The sequence below is a fragment of the Lissotriton helveticus genome, chromosome 5_1 (genome assembly GCF_964261635.1).
Source record: "Lissotriton helveticus chromosome 5_1, aLisHel1.1, whole genome shotgun sequence".
In the NCBI taxonomy this organism is placed as follows: Eukaryota; Metazoa; Chordata; class Amphibia; order Caudata; family Salamandridae; genus Lissotriton; species Lissotriton helveticus.
In genome coordinates this window covers 1,840,859,335-1,840,884,918 of record NC_136065.1, presented here as the reverse complement: position 1 = coordinate 1,840,884,918, position 25,584 = coordinate 1,840,859,335, and the positions used below count along the sequence as shown (strand labels likewise).

At 48.3% G+C, this 25,584-nt stretch overlaps 1 protein-coding gene across 11 annotated transcripts in view; it reads left to right on the top strand.

The window, feature by feature from the left end:
• The window catches only part of KAT7 (lysine acetyltransferase 7), a 761,891-nt gene that overhangs the window by 429,586 nt on the left and 306,721 nt on the right, over positions 1-25,584 (top strand). For all 11 annotated transcript variants that reach the window (XM_078645259.1, XM_078645254.1, XM_078645249.1 and 8 more), the window contains one exon: positions 4,381-4,572. In XM_078645259.1, the coding sequence (XP_078501385.1) occupies positions 4,381-4,572 (192 nt within the window). The remainder of the gene's footprint in view (positions 1-4,380; positions 4,573-25,584) is intronic.

Genomic DNA, 25,584 nt, shown 5'->3' with positions numbered 1-25,584 from the left:
ATATCAAACACACAGGCACTATTGGCACGATACGATAGGGCGCATTACGACACCCTAGAACAGCTCCTTCAACACCTACCTGATGAGTTTAAGGAGGCAGCCGAAATGCTCATACAAGAGGGAAAGCTCATCTCAAACGCTGCAATAAAGTGTGCACTTGATGTGGCTGATACAGCGGCTAGGGCGATTAACACTAGCGTCATGTTAAGGCGACAAGCATGGCTTCGCATATCAGGATTTAAACCTGACATTCAAACCACAATACTCAACCAGCCCGTTAATCCTGACAGACTGTTTGGCCCAGATGTTGACACCACCCTCGAAAAAATTAAAAAGGACAATGAAACTGCTAAGTCCATGGGGGCGCTTCAGTCTCAACAATTCAGGGGGAGCACTTTTCGTCGCTCAGGAGCACGTGGTGTTACCAGAGGACACTTGGGTCAACAGACACAATTCACGAAAGGTGGTGCACAATCCTCGTACCCCAAGCAGGGTAGAGGGGGTTACAGAGGTAACAGTGCCAAGGGCAGAGGCAGAGGAAACAACAACTCCCGTTCCTCTGCCGCCAACAAACAGTGACTCTCTGTCACTGCCCCCCCGACCATCCAACACCTGTCGGGGGAGACTACAGCAGTTCCTGCCAGTCTGGACATCCATCACCACAGACAGGTGGGTAAGACAGCTTATCCAGTACGGTTATTGTTTGGAGTTAACATCCACTCCACCCACCATTCCCCCAAGACAACGTCCTATGTCGGCAGAGCACTTGCACTTATTGCAGCAGGAAGTTGTGGTGATGCTGCAAAAAGGCGCAATCGAGCTCGTACCAGTGGAGGAAGAAGGCCCAGGGGTTTATTCCCTGTACTTCCTTATCCCAAAAAAGGACGGATCCCTCAGACCCATTCTGGATCTACGCCCCCTCAACCTGTATATACTGTCAGAACACTTTCACATGCTTACACTGCAGCAGATTCTTCCCCTGCTGAACCAAGGGGACTTCCTAGCAACCTTGGACCTCAAGGATGCTTATTTCCACATACCACTCCACCCATCCCACAGAAAATACCTCAGGTTCACCATTCAAAACAGGCACTATCAGTTCAAAGTCCTACCCTTCGGAGTGACCACTGCCCCCAGAGTATTTACAAAATGTCTGGCGACAGTTGCGGCGCACCTCAGGAGGCAGAACATACATGTCTACCCTTACCTAGACGACTGGCTCGTTCAAGCAAAGTCGGAACAACAGTGCGCCGCGGACATGTCCCACACCATTCACCTCCTTCACAGTCTGGGGTTCTTGCTAAACTACCCAAAGTCGCACCTTCAACCAGCCCATGTGCGGCAGTATCTAGGCGCGACAATAAATACCCTGACTGCTATGGCTCGGCCAAACCCGGTCAGGATCGACAACATTCAGTCGCTGATCCAGAGGTTCAGACCGCAACACTCCCTGCCAGCGAGAGTGTTCATGCAGTTGATAGGCATGATGGCCTCCTGCATCTTCATAGTCCCGCACGTGAGGTTGCACATGCGTCCGCTCCAAGAATGCTTGGCAAATCAGTGGACACAGGCTCAGGGACAACTGACAGACCTAGTGTTGGTGACCGGTCGGGCATACAACTCTCTGCATTGGTGGAATCCACACAACCTTTGCAAGGGACGACCGTTCCAAGAGCCTGTGCCCCAGATTATCCTAACAACGGACGCATCTCTCCAAGGGTGGGGAGCTCATGTGCTCCACTACACGGTGCAGGGACTGTGGTCAACGCAGCAACAAAAGATGCACATCAACTACCTGGAATTGATGGAAATCTTCATGGCGCTCAAGTCCTTCAAAGTACGTCTGTGCAACAAGGTCGTGTTGATCCGGACGGACAACATGACAGCCATGTACTACATCCAAAAGCAGGGAGGCACTCACTCGCCACAGCTGTCTCATCTGGCTCAGGGCATGTGGAAGTGGGCCATTCAGAGGAACATTTTCCTCATGGCAGAACACCTCCCAGGCAAGGACAATCAGATGGCGGATCTGCTCAGCAGATACAGCCATCAAATGCACGAGTGGGAGATACATCCATCGGTACTCCACCCGTACTTCCAGCAGTGGGGTCATCCAGAGATAGACCTGTTTGCCACAAAGGAAAACGCAAAATGCCAAAGCTTTGCCGCCAGGTTCCCTCACCCGGAATCGCAAGGGAATGCGATATGGATGAACTGGTCAGGCAAATTTGCGTACGCTTTTCCCCCAGCGCCTCTCATTCCGCTGGTGGCAAGAAAGCTAAAACAACACTCGATGACACTCATCCTGGTTGCTCCAACGTGGGCACGCCAACCATGGTACACCACGTTTCTAGAACTTTCCGTGGTACCGCATCAAAGGCTGCATCTCTCCCCAAGCCTCTTGACGCAGAACCGTGGCGACATTCAGCATCCAGATCCGCAACAGCTCAACCTGGCGATCTGGCTCCTGAAGTCCTAGAGTTTGGCTACCTCAACCTGCCTCCGGAATGCATGGATATCATACGAGAGGCAAGAAAGCCCACTACCAGAGCTTGCTATGCAGCAAAATGGAAGCGGTTTGTCATTTACTGTACAGAACACAACATCAACCCGCTAGATGCATCCATCCCTAACATCATCTGCTATTTGTTACATCTTTACAAATGCAATCTAGCGTACGCTTCTATTCGGATACACTTATCCGCCATAGCGGCTTATCTCCAGAACAGGCAGCATCTCTCTGTTTTCAGGGTGCCTGCCATTAAAGCCTTCCTGGAGGGACTGAAACGAGTCATTCCTCCAAGGACACCACCAGCTCCAGTGTGGAACCTCAATGTGGTCCTCACTAGGCTGATGGGCCCACCTTTTGAGCCACTGCACTCCTGCGAAATTCAGTTTCTAACATGGAAAGTGGCTTTTCTCATTGCTATTACATCGCTCAGACGTGTTCGTGAGCTGCAAGCGCTCACAGTCCAGGAGCCATTCCTACAAATTCATTCAAACAGGTTAGTACTACGCACTAACCCCAAATTCCTTCCAAAGGTGGTGTCACAGTTTCATATCAACCAAACTATTGACTTGCCCACATTCTTCCAAAACCCACAAACAGTAGCGGAAAGAATGCTTCATACATTGGACGTTAGGAGGGCGTTGATGTACTACATTGACAGAACACAACACTTTAGGAAAACACAACAACTTTTTGTTGCCTTCTCAGCACAGCACAAAGGCAACCCTATTTCCAAGGCAGGAATAGCCAGGTGGATTTTTAAATGCATTCAGATCTGTTATCAAAAGGCTAAACGCACTTTAACAATACCCCCAAGGGCGCACTCCACACGCAAGTTGGGGGCCTCCATGGCTTTCCTAGGGAACATTCCTTTGGAAGACATTTGTAGAGCAGCCACGTGGTCTACACCGCACACATTTACCAAACATTACTGTGTCGATGTGCATTCCAAACAGCAAGCAGCTGTAGGACAGGCTGTTCTCAAGACACTCTTTCAGACTTCTGCAGCTGGCACGGGCAACCGCCCTTAATGGAGGGACTGCTATGTATTCTATGCAATAGATATGAATTTAGCAGCCCACATGCCTCGAACTGAATATGCTACTTACCAGTATGCATCTGTTCTTGGCATGTAGGGCTGCTAACATTCATATCGGCCGCCCTCCTCTCCGGTGCCCGTAGCGGCTGCAGATACTCTCTTGCATTCAATCATTAGCATGGACATCCTTTGCACTATTTCACTCCATCTCTGCCACTGGCTAAAAACAATCTGGGGATGGAGTCGATTCCCATGCGCACTGTAGTCCAGGGGAGGAGCCACCTATCTCGTGATACTTCGAAGACTCTTCCAGGACAACAATGTGCAATCATCCGGACCCAACACTAGGCGGCGATCTATGCAATAGATATGAATGTTAGCAGCCCTACATGCCAAGAACAGATGCATACTGGTAAGTAGCATATTCATTTGGCAGCGTTTCTGCTCCATGTTATTTTTTAGATGTTTTTGATTTTCTAGATTATGCAAATGCATGCTTCATTTTGTTGAAAGATAAACAGCAAATGTTGTATTCCTGGTCATTTTTGTCTATTTTTAATTTTATATTTGGAGTGATTTATTTGTGTTCTCAATCTTCTGGAATCCCACAAGTCAAAAGATATTCTAAAGTTTGACAATGCTGTTGAATTGAGAGCATGCATTGCAGGTAAGTATCTTTTTCCTCTGTAAATCTGGATCATGGCATGGTAGGGTTTTATTTTTTTGCTGTTTTATTTTTGTCTACGTTTTTCTGTCGTAAGTGTTGTGATAGGCTTCAGGCCTTTGTTGGGGTGCACTAAAGAATCTTGCTGTTTACTTTTCTCACACCTAGGAGAAGTTGCGACTCCAAGGCCAGATAACGGAGGGCAGTAACATGATTAAGACAATTGTGTTTGGAAGATATGAGCTAGACACGTGGTACCATTCCCCCTACCCAGAGGAGTATGCTCGCCTTGGACGCCTCTACATGTGTGAGTTTTGTCTGAAGTACATGAAGAGTCAGACAATACTTCGAAGACATATGGTATGTGTTGATATATGCTGTTGAAATTACTATTTAAATTGAAATGCAGCATGCAGACTGTGTATATAAAATCCGTCACTTCCCCAACATTTGACTTTTTTTTTCTGTTTAATTTGTATTGCCTCACAGTGCTTTCATACTGCCCTTTTTGCAAAAACCTGTTTTTTTCTCATCTCATTGACTGTAGCTATGGTGGTCAGGTGTCATTGTAAAAATGTACAATGATCTGTTGAACCGTGGTGTACTGCTTATCTGGTTTCATGTTTCTTGGGACATTGCCTGGTTCGGACAAGACCTATATGTTGCCTACTACTGTTGGTGTTTGCTGTATCTTTAGTTACAAACGGGGAGATGTATATATATATATCTATCTCTGCTGCTGGTTCTGTGATATAATTATCTGTGAAGAGTAGCTTTTGTGGTGGCACTCTTAGCCAAACTATAAGGCTTTGGTGATCTGTGTGCATAAGGGTGTGATGTTTTGTTGCGCAGATGTTCTGTAGCCTCTGCCTGAGAGTAGATATGTAAATATGGAATGTGCTGTTGCCAAAGCATTTTGATCACTGTATGACTTTGTCTATTTGTGATATGCATGAAAAAGCGGTGAGGTAGCAAAGTATATGATTTGTAAAGTTAATGTGTTAAATAGTACATTTATGTAGGAAAGTGCCTCTTTTTTGCATGGGTTACCCCCCACTTTTTGCTTAACATCTGATGCAACCTGACCTGATTTGCCCCGGGGCCCTGCCAATCAAGTTCCCATGGTCTGTGGTCTTTCACAAGACTGTACTTTTGTATCCACAATTGGCAACTCCCTGACCCCAGGTAAGCTTGTAAAAGGTACCATGGGTACTAATGGCACTATGACCAGGGAAGGCCTCTAAGGGCTGCATCACCTATGGTGCCACCCTTAAAGACCCTTCACCTTAACACACACACACACAATGCCACTGCATGCTGCGTGTTTTTGTGCATAGAAATGTGAAGAGTCGACATGCACACAGCCCTGTGTGCTATGGTTGTAATCTATTGCCTAAAGCCTAGGTAAGTCACCGCTCTAGCAGGGTACACTAGCTCTAACATGAGGGTACAGAGGCAAGAGCACTGTAATCCATTCTTAGACATTGTATGTGTACTAAAAACTGGGAAGTTTGGTAGCAAACTTTTCAGCAAAATTAAACCCTCACTGAGTGTGGGATTTAATGTAAAATGCACTCAGAGAGCATCTTAGAGCTGCCCACTGAAAATCGACCAGCCCTCGTGCGATTCCTTATTCTGCCTGCCATTTGCCACCAAGAGACATGTGTTCGAGGCATATGAGCTGCAGAGTGTACACTTAGCATTAGATCGCCACCTGGTGTTGGGCTCGGATGATTGCAGGTTGTTGTCTTCTTGGAAGGATAGGTGACTACTCCCTTCGACAATACTGCGCATGGTCATCGACTCCATCCTCAGATTGTTTTTTTCTGCCACTGGGTTCGGATGAAAGTTCTCCGCTCCGGCTAGAAAAACTTTTCCAGCAACTTCGAAGCGTAAAAACTTTATACAAACAATATACGACATCGAATAGACTACTTTCGACACCATCAGCTACATTCCGGTGCGTTGGGCCTATCGATGCCGTACTGCCTACGCCTCATGGACAGAACTCCATTCAAGAGATGCCCGGTATGTCGAGCAAAATTCCCTCATAGCATTCATCACGAGGCCTGCAACCTCTGTTTATCACCGGAACACGACGAGTCGACCTGCACAGCATGTGCATCCTTCCGATCGAAGAAGACCGTTCGAAATCGGAGGGCACGTCGACACGAAATGAGGAGAACGGCCCCAGCACCGGAGGCCATCCTCGAGGAGGAGATCTTCGAAGAAGACATCTCCGAGGCGAGGCTCCACTCGCCGTCGAAGAAGACTCGCCTGATCGCCAGATCATATCAGAGGCAGAGGACTCAGATGACTCGATTCCATCTCTTCAACCCGTGAGTACTCTTGCCCCTGCACCACAGACACTGCCCAAGCCAAAGGCAACGGTCAGCAGTCCGCCCATGGGGCCCAGTCGAGACCGAAATATTCCCTCAGATGCCCGGCCTTCGGGCTCGGTTCCGAGGAAAACGACTACGCCTTTCAGTGCCTCGGCTCCGACCAAGCCACATGTGCCAATTCCACCTCTTCCATCGGCACCGAAGCACACACATCCTTCGACACCGAAGGACTCTTCGACACCGAAGACAAAAACACCCTTCGGTGCCCAAAGACATAGATCCTTCGGCACCCAAACCTAAAGATGCACCGGTGCCGAAGCCAAAAACTGTACCGAACCGCAAAAAGCTCCGGCTCCGAAACCTTCCGGTTCCAAGAATAAGGATGGAAAGCCAGCGTCCTATGCCTCAAAGCCAAAGACACCTGCTTCCACTCCAAAAACTCCAACCTCGCTACCAAAAACTCCAAGGCCTTATTCAGAGGCACCTAAACCCTCTAACAAGCCTGCCAAAACCGCCTTCGGCACCGAAAATTTTGCTACGGGACTCTAACGCCTCCTACAGCAAAAAACACAAAACAACCCCTATCGGCACCGAAAAAATCAACTGCGAAGAAGGTTGTAGAGGAAGAACTGTTTAGACCAGATCCCAAACAAAAGAAGGTCCATATCAACCCAAAAACTGGACATGTGGAAGCTATTCCTCACAAGAAGAGACCAGCAGACACACTACTGCTACCTGTGGTTCCTGCCAAAAAGAAGGATTGTGCAACTCCGCCAATGCACCCTTCCTCTTCTTTACCTTCTTCCTCCCCTATTCCTCCTTACTTTTCACCAAGAGTTTCTCCTGCTCAATCGCCTGCATTATCACAACACACTGATGATTAAGTATGATATAGGTGGGGGGATGACACACCAGACCCACACACATATCCTGTAGACGAAGGTATCAACCCAGATACATATCCTACAGATGAATATGTATGAGTACCCACCAAATAATGTGCCTGACATTTCTGATTCTCAGTCCTAACCAACAAAACCTTCCCCTCCAGAAGATAGCATTGGGTTTAATCACCTCTTAAATAGAGCTGCCCTTTACCACGGGGTTACAATGCACTCTGATGCCATTGAGGAGGATTTTTTACTGTACACATTTGAACAGTCACAAAGGTCTACACAAATACTACCCATGATCAAAGGAGTCATTAAACATCTCCTGAAATATTTAAAGACCCTGTGCGTTGTAGAGTGTTAAATCCAAGAATAGAAAAGAAATATAGACCAGCACCATCTGATCCAGTCTATATTAAGGGACATCTGCCACTAGACTCCCTAGTAGTGTCCAATGCACGGAAAAGAGCTCATTCCCAGACTTCTGGCGACACGCTCCCTCCTGATAAAGAATCCAAGGTTATTGATGCATCAGGTAAACGGATTGCTGCCAAGGCTACAAATATATGGCGCATAGCAAATACACAAGCCCTGCTCTCACGCTATTAGAGGGCTCACTACGATCAATTAGAAAACTGTTAGTGCACCTACCAGATCAATACAAAGATCAGGCAACAGAGCTCATACAAGAAAGCAAATTAATATCCAATGCCTCAATTAAATGTCCCCTTATTGTAGCTGACACAGCATCCAGAGCAGTCAATACTAGTGTTCTACTCAGACGACATGCAAGGTTACGCATTTCCTGGTTTAAGACGGAGGTGCAGACTACCATCTTGAACCAGCCTTTCAATCAAAACCAATTGTTTGGGCCGGAAGTAGACACTACACTAGAAAAAATGAAAAAGGACACAGACACAGCTAAGTCTATGGGAACATTACAATCCACACAGACTAGAAGTTCTTTTCACCACTCCTACTATAGAGGAGGCTCCAAGCAAACAGGTGCAGGTACAACATCATCTTTCAAAACGCACACACAGACCTCCTCTAACAAAGGCTACTTTAGAGGAGGATACAGAGGTAATAACAATAAGGGAAGAGGTAGAGGTAACAACAACAATCGCTCCTCTTCCACTTCCAAACAGTGACTTCCCTCTGCTTCCCCTACAGCATTCCACTCCTGTGGGGGGCAGATTATCACAGTTCCTACCTGTCTGGAATTCCATCACAACAGACAGGTGGGTGAGACAGATTATCCAACATGGCTACTGCCTAGAACTCACAGCAACCCCCCAAACATACCACCCCGGCAGCGTCCAATGTCTACAGACCATCTGACTCTGCTTCAACAGGAAGTTCTAGCGCTTCTACAAAAGGATGCTATTCAATTAGTTCCTTTAGAAGAACAGGGAACAGGAGTCTACTCCCTGTACTTTCTAATCCCCAAGAAGGACGGTACACTACGGCCAATTCTCGACCTCAGGGTCCTCAACCATTACATACAATCAGATCATTTTCACATGATCACTCTGCAACAAGTACTCCCACTACTACAACAAGGTGATTTTCTTTCAACACTAGACCTAAAGGACGCCTATTTTCACATTCCTATACATCCTGCTCACAGGAAGTATTTAAGGTTTGTCATACAAGGCCAGCACTATCAGTTCAAAGTCCTTCCATTCGGGGTCACAACAGCGCCACGAGTGTTCACAAAGTGCCTAGCAGTAGTAGCGGCACATCTCAGAAGACAACAGATACATGTCTTACCTTACCTCGATGATTGGCTCATAAAAGCAACATCATTCAGTCAATGTGTCCAAAGCACAAATCAGACAATTCAAACATTGCACAACTTGAGGTTCACAATAAACTACACCAAGTCGCATCTGCAGCCTTCGCATGTGCATCAGTACCTAGGAGCTACCAGAGACACATCTACAGTTCTAGGGTATCCCAGTCCAGCCAGGATACACAGCATTCAAGCCTTCGTCTCCATTTTTCAACATCAGCAGCCTCTCCAAGCCAGAGTGTTCATGAGACTAATAGGCATGATGGCACCTTGCATCTTCATAGTTCCACATGCAAGATTGCAAATGCGCCCATTAAAAAATGTCTAGCACAACAGTGGAATCAGGCTCAAGGTCAGCTCACAGACCTGGTGTTAGTAGACAGCCGTACATTTCGCTCTCTGCAATGGTGGAACACCAAAAACTTGACCAGAGGCCGGCCGTTCCTCGAGCCTGTTCCACAGATAGTGCTAACGACGGACGCATCCCTCACAGGATGGGGAGCCCATCTCTTACATTATACCACACAAGGCCAATGGAACATCCAACAAAAACTGTTCTATATCGACCATCTAGAGCTGCTAGCAATTTTCCTAGCACTCAAAACGTTTCAATTGCAAGTACAAAACAAAGCTGTCTTAATCCGGACGGACAATATGACAGCCATGTAATATATACAAAAAGGGGGGGACACACTCTCTGAAACTGTCCCAGCTCGCGCAGAACATTTGCAGATGGGCCATACCTCAAAACATACATCTGGCAGCAGAACACCTTCCAGGAGTTCACAATCAGATAGCAGATCTGTTGAGTCGGCAGTCACAACAGATTCACGAATGGGAAATACATCCACAAGTTCTTCAGTCATTCTTCAGAATGTGGGGGCATCCACCAATAGATCTGTTTGCCACCCACAAAAATGCAAGATGCCCAACCTTCGCCGCCAGGTTTCCACACCCACGGTCGCAGGGGAATGCGATATGGATGAACTGGTCAGGCAGATTTGCGTACGCTTTTCCGCCTGTCCCACTCATTCCACTAGTATTGCGCAGACTCAAACAGTCTCTCAAACTAATACTAGTAGCTCCCACATGGGCACGTCAGCCGTGGTTCACCACACTACTAGATCTCTCGCTGGTTCCACATCAAAAGTTACAGCTCACACCCTTCCTGTTAACACAGAACCATGTAGAAATAAGACACCCAGAACCAAGCCAACTGAATTTAGCGATCTGGCTCCTGAAGTCTTGGGTTACTTAAACCTACCACCAGACTGTATGAACATCATTAAAGAAGCTAGAAAACCCACTACGTGTTATGCCGCCATTTGCAATATATTGTAACAATAATCACATTGATCCACTGGATGCTTCCATCCAAAATATCATTTGTTACCTTTTACATCTACAAAGGTCCAATGTAGCTTATTCTTCCAAACGCCTGCATCTGGCAGCAATTGCAGCCTATTTACAGAATAGGCAACATCTATCTCTCTTCAGAGTACCTGCAATCAAAGCATTCATGGAAGGATTAAAACGAATAATCCCACCTAGGTTACCACCTGCTCCTGAGTGGAACCTGAACATTGTCCTTACAAGACTCATGGGACCCCCTTTTGAGCCTTTACACAAGTGTGAATTGCAATTCCTAACATGGAAAACTGCTTTCCTTGTTGCCATCACCTCTCTCAGAAGAGTTAGTGAAATACAAGAGTTCACAATACAAGAACCATTTTTTCAAATACAACCTAATAAAGTGGTTCTTAGGTCGAATCCAGAATTTCTGCCAAAGGTTATCACTCCTTTTCATCTTAACCAATCTGTAGAGCTACCTGTGTTTTTCCAAAACCCAGACTCTGTTGCAGAAAGGGCCTTACACACCTTAGATCAGAGGTCTTCAAACTTTTCCAGGTTGAGCCCCCCCCCCCCCCCAGCTGAATTCCCCCAGATGTCGGCCCCCCCACCACCCGACAGAAACCTCGGGAATCCGGCACACCACATGATCGACTGCCACACGCACATCACGGGCCATATCCGGCAAACAATGCTCAACACAACAAGAGTGCCTAGCAAACTGCAGGCCTGTGAGTGGGTGTGGCGAAACGACAGAGGCGTACCACACATCTCAAAACACAATCCTCCAAGACAAAATGTGCGCAAATTCTCCCCACTAGGATGCCCTGCCTTACACAGGACACAGATCAACAACAACACCACCAACATGTATGTGACGGGTGTGCCGGTGCCCAGCCACACCTAGACTCTCAATCTGTGGGTGGATCCCTGCCACTGCCATCCTCAGGCTGTGCTCCACATCCAGTCCTGAACGGTACCTAGTCTTCAACACTGCAAGTGCTGAGAACCCAATCTCACAAACTCCCCAACAAATAAACAAATACATTGTAGGATGTAAAGCACCATGCACAAGTGAACCAAAGGGAGGACCGCCATGATGAACCCACTATAGGGAACACACCATGGGTGCTTCACCAAGCGGAACCCAAAACATGGAACTCGACCTTGCCCATGGGGGCCCCGCATTCAAGTAGCAGCTGGACGTCACGCAAAATGTCACACGCATGATGCATAGATCCCACACATGAGCACACATAGAATACAGAACAGTAACACATAGGCAAGGGAGCAGCCAAACAATTCAAATACCTTCCACTCTGAACCACAGCTCCCATGGCACCAAGAAAGCAAAGGAAGTCATCACAACCCTCCCCATCCATCATGTACACCTTGTCATCCACCAACTCCCCACCATTCATTCCGTCCCTCCATCTGAGCCCCATCCACATCCAAACCCCTTCAACCACTTGCAAACCCATCCACCATACATCCCTCCATCCATCATCTCACCCATCCATCCCTCCATCCATCCCTTCATCCCTTCACCCAATCCATCCCCCTCACCAATCCATCCACTCTTCCACCCATCCATCCACCCACTCATCCATCCAACCATTCACCCAAGCTATCCTCCCACTCATCCATCCACTCCTCCACTCTGCCATCCACTCCTCCACTCATCCATCCACTCCTCCACTCATCCATCCACTCTTCCACCCATTCATCCACTCTTCCACCCATTCATCCACTCTTCCACCCATTCATCCACTCTTCCACCCATTCATCCACTCTTCCACCCATTCATCCACTCCTCCACCCATCCATCCACTCCTCCACCCATCCATCCACTCATCCATCCAACCACCCACCCTCCCACCCATCCAGCCATCCCCCCACCCACTCATCCATCCACTCAGTCACTCATCCGTCCACCCACTCAACTCCCCACTCATCCATCCACCCATCCATCCCGCTCTCCACCCCCCCACTCATGCATGCACTCTCTGACCCATCCATCTCCATGCTCCTCTCCTCACCCATCCATGCACACACCTGCCCATCCACTCTGCCAAACATTCATCCATGTCCTCACTCATCCATCCATCCATCCATCCTACTCTCTCTCCATTCCCCCCTCACCCAGCCACCCATCCCTCCATCCACCCTTCACCCATCCACCCACTCATCCATCCACTCATCCACTCATGAATCATCCATTGACCACTCATCCACCCCTTCACTCCTCCATCCACCCCCGTTCCATCCACCCTCCTCAATCACCCATCCATCCCCACATCCACCCCTTCACTCATCCATTCATTCATTCATTCACCCCTTCACGCATCAATACATCAATAAATCCATCACCTCTCTCACCCATCCACCCACCGACTCATCCACCATCCACCCCCCCATTGATCCACCCACCATTTCACTGATCCATCCACCCCTCCAACCATCCATCTACCCTTCAAGCATACACACATCCATCCACTCCCATCCCTCCACTCATGCATCCATCCTCTCTCCCACCATCCATTCACCCCTTCACTCACCATCCATCCCCTCACTCATCCATCCACTCCCCACCCATACATCCACCATGTCACCCACACATCCACCATGTCACCCATCACCCCACCCATACATCCACCACTCCACCCATACATGATTCAAATTCGAATCTGCAGACCAACATCCCTGAACACTGACACTTCGGTGCCCACACAAAGATCCTCATGAGTTGAGGACCACAGACCAGAGCCCACTGTCCCGATTCATGGCCCAAACCCGGATTGCAACCTCTCCCTCCCTTCCCAAAATAACTGAAGGACTCCCGCCCCCCCAACTCCCCCTCACTCCCACCCCCCTTGAAAGGCTGGGGCCCTGGGCCAGAGCCCACCCCGCCCGTGCCTCAAAACCTCTGTGAAACATTCTCTCCCTTCGGGGAAGAGCTAACTCTCCCAGGAGGGGGTTAATTTACAGAGTTGACAGATTCAGCTGCAGTGGGAGGCAAGGGGTCTGCTCTAAAACTGAAAGCGTGTCTGTTTGTTTGCTTTCGTTTTTAGCAGAGGAGATCCCTTGCCTCCCACTGCAGCTGAAGCTGTTGACTCCGTGAATTGGCCCCCTCCTGGGAGAATCACCCAGACAAAGGAACGGGCACAAAGGGAAGATCGAAGTGGATCCCGCGCCCCCCCTGGGATGGTGCCGCGCCCCCCAGGGGGGCGCGCCCTACAGATTGAAGAACCCTGCCTTAGATGTTAGAAGAGCTCTGCTCTACTATACAGATAGGACTAAATCCTTTAGAAAGACAAAACAATTATTTGTATCTTTCTCTCCCCCACAGAAAGGCAACCCCATATCTAAGGGGGAGATTGCCAGGTGGATTGTAAAGTGTACACAAATATGCTAACAAAAAGCTAAAAGCACACTAACAATTCCTCCTAGAGCGCACTCCACTCGCAAACTAGGAGCCTCTATGGCTTTCTTAGGAAATATACCACTAGAGGACATATGCAAGACAGCAACATGGTCCACACCACACACCTTCACTAAACACTATTGTGTTGATGTGCAGGCCAAGCAGCAAGCTGCGGTGGGCCAAGCAGCAAGCTGCGGTGGGCCAAGCTGTCCTTAGAACACTATTTCAAACTACTGCAACGGATACAAGCGACCACCGCTAGGGGAGACACTGCTGCACAATTGATGCTAAGTGTACACTCTGCAGCTCATATGCCTCGAACGGAAAATGCTACTTACCAGTATGCATCTGTTCTTGGCATGTAGAGCTGCAGAGTCGTACACGCCCTCCCACCTCCCCGGGACTTGTATCTGTTCCAGTTCTCATCTTACATAGATGCACACGCATGGACATCCTTTCTCTTTACTTCTACTAACTCCATTTCCCATCATGGCGAAAAACAATCTGAGGATGGAGTTGATGACCATGCGCAGTATTGTCCAAGGGTGGAGTCACCTATCTCGTGACTACAAAGACTTCTTCCAAGAAGACAACAACCTGCAATCATCTGAGCCCAACACCAGGTGGAGATCTAATGCTAAGTGTACGACTCTGCAGCTCTACATGCCAAGAGCAGATGCATACTGGTAAGTAGCATTTTCCTTCTGGACCCCTGTGTAGAGAACCTCTGTTGTCTGGGTGCAGAAACATAGCCCATCCTGGGCAGAGGTGTCATACCTCTTCCCCCAGGATGGTTTGGGGTCCACAAAAGGGCAAGCTTCAAAGCCCTGCCGCCTTTGGACGCAGTCTCTGCCTTTTGCTGCCCCCAGCAACTGGCTCCCACCGGTTCTGGCCCCCACTTAAGTGAAAAAATTTGCAGGAAAACCAATATAGGAAGAGAGGTGTGCCCATCTTTGCCAACCCCACCGCATTTCAAACACCCCCTAGGCACATGTCTGGATTGATTCCATCATCGTTCTTTAGCTCACTTCGCCACCCCGTACAGACCCAGCCATTTGCAAATCAGTCTTGATCCTGTTCCTTATGCTACAGGGTTCGAGGGTACTACACAGGACGGTCCTCACTGCTACAAAATATTCTGGGCACCCTACAGTCCACCACTGCAGTTGTCTGCTGCTTTTACAGCTTCCCAGTCCAGGCAGAGTCTGGCCTCTACTGCAGCAAAAATGCAGCTTCAGCCCCAAGGGCCTGGCCCCCAAGTAATAACTTTTTATACCAAACTTTTGATCTTGGATTCAGTCTTTGAGTGTGTGTAGGAAAGTCCCCTTTTTGTCATGGTCCCTCCCACTCCCACTGTTTGTCTGACCACTGATTCAACCTGACTCAATGTGCCCTAGGTCCCTGCCAATCTGGTTCCCAGAGCCTGTGTTCTTTTCCAAGACTGTACCTGTATCCACAATTGGCACATCCCTGGTCACAGGTAAGCCCCTTGTAAAAGGTACGATAGGTACCAAGGGCACTGTGACCAGGGAAGGCCTCAAAGGACTGCAGCACCTGTTGTGCTACCCTTTGAGGGCCTGTACCTTAACATCCACACCCTGCTATTGCAGGCTGTGTGTTTTGGTGCAGAGAAAAGTGAAGAGTCGACATGGCACACGTACCTCTGTGCCATGCCTGCAACCCACTGCCTGAGGCCTAGGTAAGTCAGCCCTATAACAGGGTGCTCTAGCCCTAAGGTGAGGGTACAGAGGCATGAGCCCTCTGCCCCTACGGTGTCTAAGTCCATTCCTAGACATTGTAATTATAGTAAAGCCATAAAGTGTATATGGTCTGGGAGTTGGTCATTACGAACGCCACAGCTCCATAATGACTTCACTAAAAACTGCGAAGATTGGTAACAAACTTCTCAGCACATTGAACCCACACTGATGTGTGGGATTTAATGTAACATGCACTCGAAGGGCATTTTGGAGATACCCACTGAAAATCGACCAGGCCTAGTGTGGTTCCTGAAATGGCTGTCCGCCATTTGCCACCACCATTCAGGTTTCTAGACCCCTGGGTAGAGAACCTCCGGTCCAGAGACAAAGCCCATACTGGACAGAGGTGTGATGCCTCCTCCACCAGGATGGGCTGAGTCCACGATAGGGGAAGCTTCAAAGGCCTACCACCTTTGGAAGCTATCCCTGCCTTTATCTGCCCTAGAAACCGGCTTCTAACTGTTCTAGTCCCCACTTTGGCCAAGAGAATCTGCTGGAAATCCAAACTAGGAAGAGTAGTGTGCCACCTGTACCAACCCCACCCCTCAGATGGGGGAGGCGAGGTGAAGCACACATCTCAGCCCCCCTCCTTGTTGAAGATGAGGGGACTCAGCCAACCAGGAAGAGCCTCATGCCCCCTCCCACTGGAGAGTGGCATAATAGGGGCTGTACCCACCCCAAAGGAAGGGATCTATTGGTCCCGACCCACACACCCCTTTAACGCCCCTAAATATAGTTTTTAAGGGTGACCATGTACCTTGCCTCCTGAGATTCGAGGAAGAAGGACCGAAGAGCCGTGCAGACCCAGGAAGAAGAGAACACCAACTGCTTTGTCCCCAGCCATACTGGCCTGTCCCGACTCGGACCTGCCTACAGCTAAAAAAACAGTGTGTCCTGCAGCCAGCAGCCCCCCCCATAGCCCGGAGTACTTGCCTTGCACTCCTCTTACGAATTCTGTCTTCTGAGAGGACCGTATTTGCTCAAGTTAAAGACTCCATGACCAGAACCCGGACCTCAACTGTCCCCTGGTCCTGCACCACTCTGCAACCGGTCGCTACGGCCCTAGCCAGAGTGGCCCAACACCTTAAAGAGGTCTCCCCAGCGATCTGGTGACCCCCGACCTCCCACAAGCTTCGGGTCCATACCTGCAGCCCCAATCTAAGGGACTGCCCTGAACGAAGGCAGTAAGAAGACCTCAAATGTGACCGAAGCTGTTTGAAGCGTCAGACCGCAACCGTAGGCGGTCAGTAGACTCCATCGCGAAAAGACTTTCCCTGACCTTGGGTGACCCCACTGATGGTGTCAAACCATCCCTCAAGATTCAAGCTATCCTCTCGAGACAGTGGTTGCCTTCATGAAGTCTCCCTGCACGAGCCTCTTATTCAAACCACAGACCTTCATTGGGTCCCTGACATCGCCTTGGCACTCTGCACCTGGCCGCCCCTTTGCCGCTGGTGGTGTAATTCCTGTGCTGATTATTGCCCCCTGCAGTGCTGATCTTAACCCCAGGAGCTGTACTCGAACACCAGAGTGGCCTGCTGGTTAGCAGTCCCTAAGCAAAGGCCCCTTTATCCCCATTGGCTAACATTGGGCTGCTGCATTCTGCCCCCATCCACCCCACTGCCGCTGGTGGTACAACTTGAGTGCACTCCTAGACCTTGGGGCACCTGGTCCTAACGCCCCCAAAACACACCTTTGGAAGTCGAGTACTTCCATCCAAACCGATAACCATTTTTTCCCATATGAATCCATGTAAAGATGACTAAATGTTAAACTGCATTGTATGATGAGAGAAGTAATTGTATTGCAAAGTATAAAAAGTCGTAATTACGTTGTATTTACAGATCCTAAGCTGTGGTATCTAGGCATACCACCCCCAGTACGTAAAGCAACCCAATAGCATTCCAAAATTAATTACTGTATAATTTAAACCGATTTCAAAGTATTCACAAACCTGTGACGAATGTAATGCTAAATACAACGGCATTTCCTTAATCAGGCTTGCATTTGAAAGTATGTTTCACTTACCTGTACCAAGTCTTGCTTGGTTCTAAAATAAACGAGCAGTATACTTTTTTATGTCGAGCCTGGGCAGTGCATGTGCTTCTCTGCGAGGCATACTGTATTCACGTATGTAGTTGGAGCCCTGCTCACTCTCCGCCCATATTGGTCATTGGCTTGTGCCATTGTCCTTCGTAAATGCTAGCTTCTGATTCGTTAATAGGCTTTTTAGTCCCTCCTTAGTACAGCCTTGTTTTAATTTATAACCTCCCGTGAGGACTGGCCCTTTTACTTCTGTTACAATGTATGTCATATCTAGTCTGTAAGCACTATTTTCCTTAATGAGTTTCTCCTACTGCAGGCACTACATGCTTTTATGCAACATTCAGCCCGCCATGCTCACTTTCACTTTCACTTTCCAAGTAGACCGAGACAATGGCACCGCTTCTTTGAAATAAAATGGGTCTCATATTTTCAAGAGTTTGAGCTATTGGCATTGTAAATTAGAATTCCATTTACTTATGTGTTAATTATCAAAACAGATAAAGAAAAGGTATTGTCATTTACAATGCCAATAGCTTAAACTCTCGCAAATGAGACCTGTTGCATTGCAAATGCTTGTTATACTTACCTAATTTGTCTGGATTCTGTATCTGAGTGTGTGTATCAGCCCTTGATTGAGTGAATGCAATTAATGCTTAACACACCCTCTGGATAAACTGCTCGCCCACACTTCCACTAAGAATAGACTCTGTATGTGCATATTGCTAATGCAGCTATGCCCTGATTTGTGAAATAGTGCACTCTATCTTCGGGCTGTGAGGCCTGCTAGAGGGGTGGCTTGCCTATGGCACAGGCAGTGTTCTGTGTGCTTGGTCCACATGGATTTGTGCCTTGCCAACTCTTTAGGTTTTGTCTGCACCAAAACACACAGTCTGCAATGGCAGAGTATATGTTTAAGGTTAGGGGTGGCACAATACATGCTGCAGCCTTCAGAGACCCTCTCTGGTCACATATCACTTGGTACCAGGGGTACCTTTTACCATGGACCTACATGTGAGCCAGAAGTTTGTCAATTGTGGAAACAAAGGTACAGTTTTGGAAAAGAACACAGGCACTGGGAACCTGATTGACAGGACCCCAGTGCACATTCAGTCAAAGTGCAGCAGATATTAGGCAAACAGCAGGGAGTAAACATGCACAACTGGGCACTCTCAAACCCCAATAGTGAGAGCTGCAGCTTTTCATGATCTGCCTTTATATAAAGACCCAATTGAAGATGACTTCCATTTCGACACACTATCCACTGCTCAAAGGAATGATACGTCATGTTGAAAACATTTTTAAGGACCCTGTAAAGTAACAACATACTCAGTAGTTGTGGCTAATGCACGCAAAAAAGCAAACTTCCAAAACTAATTGACTCGTCAGGTAAAAGGATAGCCGCACAAGCTGCTAATCAATGGCGTATTGCCAACAGTCAAGCTCTTAACTCACGACAGAGCTCTTTGAGATTAAATGGAGCGGCTCCTCCAACATCTCCCAGAAGAATACAAGAAAAGGGGTTTGTTATGAAATTGTTAATGAGGGGAAGCTAATCACCAGGTTCGAGGCATGTGGGCTGCTGAATTTATATCTGTGCATAGGTCGCCGCCTAGTGTTGGGTCCGGATGATTGCACATTGTTGTCCTGGAAGAGTCTTCGAAGTATCACGAGATAGGTGGCTCCTCCCCTGGACTACAGTGCGCATGGGCATCCCCTCCATCCTCAGATTGTTTTTTTCCGCCATTGGGTTCGGATGTACTTTCTTAACTCACGTTCGGAATAGCTAAAAAACTTTTTCACAGGGCCAAAAGGCCTTCGGGGCGTCGGTATTGTCTTTCGTTCAGTGCCTCGTACTTGTTCCAGTTCTTCGAGATGGACGTCGAAGGCCGCTTGCCTTTTTGACACCTAAGGCACCATCCACGATCGACGATGGAACGGAGCCCGTTCAAACGATGTCCCGTTTGCAACTCCAAATACCCTCACATTGATGTGCACCCGGTGTGCAATAAATGTCTATCACCGGACCACGACGAGGCCAGCTGTGTGGCCTGTTCTCGATTCAGGTCAAAGAAGACTCTTCGACGCGCCGCAAGACAGTCGGCACGAGAGTCAGCGCCCGACCCAGAGAACATCTTAGGGGCTGACGACGAAGAGGGTGTAGAAGAGGAGGATCCTGATCAACAGTCGGATCCCACGTCGGAACAGAACTCGAACTATGATGAGGATGAAGAGGAAATCTACGTCCATGATGAAGACATCGTCGATGTAGGAGATGACGCACAAGCCATCGGAGCCGTCGGCGACGACTCAAGCGATGAGCAAGGCCCAACCGCAGTAGAGGGGCCCAATAAAGACCCTGTACCTTCCAAGGCTCAGGTCGAGGCATCGCCGGAAGGCCTTAGCCAAGATCTTCATCTACGTTCCATAGCCCCGCTTCCAGGCCAGGCTAAGGACATTTCGAAAGAGCCATCGGTCGATCTACCACAATCAGTGGAGAAATCGAAACCGAAACATAAAGACACTAAATCGAAACCGAGACTGGTGAAAACAGTCATCGGCTCGATGACTTAGGACCTGATCGAGTCAAAAGGTGTCATCGACACCTCGGGCTGCAAGGGGGTGTCGACCCGAAGATCGGAGCGAATGAGCCCGTCTCTAAAGTCAAGCACGTCACGCTTACGTCGTCGACGTCCGGGTCCCAAGATGGCGACACTACCAAAGGACTCAAGACTCAAAAGACCCTCGATCCGAAGATTCGGAAGCCGCTAACGGTCAAGGCCTTTGAGTCAAAAACCAAACTCGAACCGAAAGAACATATCAAGTCGAAGCAACGGAGCGTACCTGCTGCGCACCAACAGCTCGAGTCGACGCATGGCCATAAACAACATGCTGAACAGTCGAAGTCGGTCAGATCGAAAAACGCCTCCCTCGAAGCAGGTCAGTCCGTCTTAAATGCTTACGGCGCCAATAAAGTACGGACTGCCCCCAACCGCACGACCTAAGGCGGTCCATCTCCAAAAGGGCTCCGACACATCCAAATCATTGTCGGTAGTTTCAAACACTCGACCCATGGAGTAGGACGTTCTGTTCCAGGCGCCATCCTATGATAATCAGTCGAAATTATTCATCCACTCCGATTCCGGAAGACTCACAATTTATAAAAAGAAAATCAGACCGGAAACTCCTATGGAGTCATACAAAATACCACTCAAAAAGAAGAGGGACTCTGCCACCTCACCTACTCTTTTTGAGCCTATACAGTCCTATGGACAGGAGTGTACCTATTCTCCCACACATGCCACTGAGGATGTACAGGAAGGGTGTAATGACGTGTTTCTCCTTATGTTTTGGTGCTTCTGTCAGTCACCAGGTCATTACTTACCACATCCTTTCTCAGGTTACAGAAAGACACCACATTTCACAATACTTACCCAAGAAAGGAATAAACACTGACAATATATAATACCATTGCTGAGGAGCTCGCAAATAACAACAAGTCACAACACCTCCCAATCTAAGAGGGTACGCAGAAATTCACAACACCTCCTAATCTAAGAGGGTACACAACGCATGCTCCTCCTGGCAATGTAATTTAGACATCCCTGATGGGAGGCATTTTCCCTTCCGTATCAACAATTACCCATTAGAGGGGAATCGCCCATCCCTCAGTAAGTACTTGGTAAAAAAAGGGGTCTCAACCTTCCCTCACAAGGAATACCAACAAATGATGTACTCTAGGGTTTCTTTATTACATGATAATAGGATGACAAAAGAAAGAAATAACTAAACATCAGCAATCATCAGCACATAGATATACATAGAGCCTGAAAATAAAAGCATAGTTAGATAAAGTTAGATATACATCGAACACCTCACCATAATCTTAGGCGTCTTGTCATCTGAAGAAGGGTCCGTCTCTCTTTGCCTCACTGGTTGGTTCCGGACTCTCTGTTGCACACACTCACGACTGCACGTCTGCAATGTGATGTATCATCAGACCGCCAAAACACCAGACCAGCATCTCAGCTCAGCATATCAGCATCTCTCAGCATCTCAGAAGCTCTCTGCCTCTCAGAAACTCTCTCTGCCTGCATCTCTGAATCTCTGAATCTCTGAATCTGACCATCTCTTGGACCCCCTTTCTCTAATATAGAACACTATCCTCTATCGAAGCTTCTGGAAGAACCCGCCTACCTTTCTCACAAGATTCCTGTACTTTTCCACACCAAGCACCCAACAGCAGCTGGCCAAGCTTCTGTTCTGGCGCCAATGCGAAGAAGGCACATTCCTCCTGATAAGAACTGGTCTGCTCTGGTTCACTGCCGGTGAACAACACATGTAATCTCAAATATCACCTCTCACCTACAGAGGCTCAGAAGATGGCTGCAGTTTAGAATATGAAGTTGCTCAAGCATAGGCCTCTACTACTTGGAAAGCAGAATGATATTATACCCGGTCAAAGCCAATAGGCTAAAGTCATAATTCACCTAACTCAAATAACACTATGCCCTTAATCCCTCAGTATCCCCTATGGAGCACATGTGTGCACCATCACCAACAACACTGCACCTTGACATCCCATACCTTCTATTCTTTGGCAAGATTATTCTAATGCAAGACCATCTTACATTAAGGCTAAAGTAACCTAGCACACAAAAATCAGTACACAATGGTGGTGATCGAGGGTCATCAAAGATCATCAGACCACTAAAGTGGCTCATGCACTACAAAGGGTACAATGAACAGTTTAATTATCCTATGGACACGGATCAAGAGGAGTCCCAACCATGGACTGACCCTGTTGACCCTGATGAGCCACACACCACGCCTGACACTCAGTCCTATGCAGTCAAAACATCACCTAATGAGGATACTGCTGCGTTTAACGCATTGATTGAGAGGGCAACCCTTAACCATGATGTGGATATGCACGCTGACCCAGTAGAGGAAGACTTTGTTTGATACCTTCTCAACTTCAGAAAGATCAGTGAAGACGTTGCCTATGCTTAAAGGTGTGCTCAAACACGCTGGTGAAATTTTCAAAGAACCAACAAAGGCAAGGGTTGTGAACCCCAGGATTGAAAAGAAGTACCGGTCTGCGCCTGTAGACCCTACGTATATCAAAGGCCAGCTCCTGTTAGACTCCTTGGTGGTGACTAATGCTCGTAAGAGAGCAAACTCTCAGACAAGTGGTGATGCTCCTCCTCCGGCCAAAGAATCCAAGATCTTGGAAGCTTCTGGCAAACATGTAGCAGCTCAAGCGGCTTATATTTGGAGAATCTCAAATACACAAGCCTTATTAGCCAGATATGATAGTGCTCATTACGACACGTTAGAGCAGCTACTGCAACACCTGCCTGATGCTTATAAGGAAGGAGCTGAAATGCTGATACAGGAGGGGAAGCTAATCTCGAACGCATCCATTAATTGTGCGTTAGATGCAGCTGACACAGCAGCTAGGGCCATCAACACTAGTGTGATGCTCAGAAGACATGCCTGGCTCCGCATATCTGGTTTCAAGTCAGAAATCCAAACAACTCTGCTTAATCAGCCAGTTAACCCTGACTTTCTATTTGGTCCTGATGTAGACGCGACCCTAGAGAAAATTAAAAAAGACACGGAAACTGCAAAGTCCATGGGAGCTCTACAGTCACAACAGTTCAGGGGCGGTTACTTTCGTCGCTCCGGTAACAGGGGAGCTTCTAGGGGACAAGCATCACAGCAAGCCCAATACAATAAAGGAGGCACACAAACCACCTATAACAAAAGCAATAGGGGTGGATACCGTGGGAACAGCACCAAAGGCAGAGGATGGGGAAATAATAATGCCAGATCCTCCGCCACCAATAAACAGTGACTTCGTGTCACTGCCCCCGGACCATATAACACCGGTCGGGGAAAGACTTCAGCAGTTCCTGCCAGTCTGGGAAGAAATTACCACAGACAGGTGGGTGAGACAGCTTATACAATACGGATATTGTCTAGAACTAACCTCCACACCACCCAACATACCCCCAAGGCAACGTCCTATGTCCGCAGAGCACATGCACTTATTGCAGCAAGAAGTCATCTCCATGCTGTAAAAAGGGGCCATAGAACTCGTGCCTTTAGAACAACAGGGTACAGGGGTGTACTCTCTGTACTTCTTAATCCCAAAAAAGGACGGGTCTCTCAGGCCCATTCTAGACCTCAGACCCTTGAACCAATACATCCTGTCAGAACATTTTCACATGCTCACTTTGCAGCAAGTCCTACCACTGCTCAGTCAGGGGGATTTCCTGGCAACCCTAGACCTGAAGGATGCATATTCCCACATTCCCATTCACCCCAGTCACAGGAAATATCTCAGGTTCACCATAAACAACCAGCATTACCAGTTCAAGGTCCTGCCTTTCGGGGTCGGTACAGCCCCCAGAGTGTTTACCAAGTGCTTAGCAACAGTAGCTGTGCACCTTCAGAGACAACACATCCATGTCTATCCTTATCTGGACGACTGGCTTATCCAAGCAAAGTCGGACCAGCAATGTGCCAGCCACATACATGTCCCGCACAATTCACCTCCTAATAAGTCTTGGATTTTCACTAAATTACCAGAAATCTCATCTTCAACCCGCACATGTACAACAGTACTTAGGCGCACAAATAAACACTCTGACAGCAACAGCACAGCCAAACTCAGCGAGAGTCAACAGCATGCAGGTGCTGATTAAAAAATTCAAGCCCCTACACTCACTCCCAGCGCAAGTGTTTATGCAGCTGATAGGCATGATGGCCTCCTGCATCTTTAGAGTCCCACACGCGAGGCTGCACATGCGTCCGCTTTCAGGAGTGCTTGGCGCGACAGTGGAACCAGGCTCAGGGACAACTGAAGGACCTAGTGTCGGTGACCGGTCGTGCATACAACTCTCTGCATTGGTGGAACACAGAAAACCTTTGCAGGGGACGACCGTTCCAAGAGCCTGTGCCAAAGATAGTGCTGACAGCGGACGCATCTCTCCAGGGCTGGGGAGCTCATGTCCTCCATTAAACAGTGCAGGGCCTATGGATGACGCAGCAGCAGAAGATGCACATCAACCTACTGGAACTGATGGCAATCTTCATGGCAATGAAGGCGTTCAAATTGCATTTGTGCAACAAAGTCGTGCAGATCCGGACGGACAACATGACTGCAATGTATTACATCCAGAAGCAGGGAGGGACACACTCCACAATTGTCACACCTAGCACAGAGCATGTGGAAGTGGGCCATTCAAAGGAACATGTTCCTCATAGCGGAACACCTCCCAGGCAAGGACAACCAGATGGCGGACCTACTCAGCAGGCACAGCCATCAAATGCACGAGTGGGAGATACATCCCTCAGTGCTACAACCGTACTTCCAGCCGTGGGGTCATCCAGAGATAGACCTATTCGCCACACAAGAAAACGCAAAATGCCAAACCTTCGCCGCCAGGTTCCCACACCCGCAGTCTCAGGGCAATGCGATATGGATGAACTGGTCAAACAGATTTGCGTACGCTTTTCCTCCAGCACCGCTCATACCGCTGGTAGCGCACAAACTGCGGCAGCACTCCATGACACTCATCCTAGTTGCTCCAACGTGGGCAAGGCAAGCATGGTACACCACGTTCCTAGAACTTTCTGTGGTGCCCCACCAGCGACTGCGACTCACACCCAGTCTCCTCACTCAAAGCCATGGAGACATTCAGCACCCAGATCCGCAACAGTTGAGCCTTGCAATATGGCTCCTGAGGTCATAGTTTGG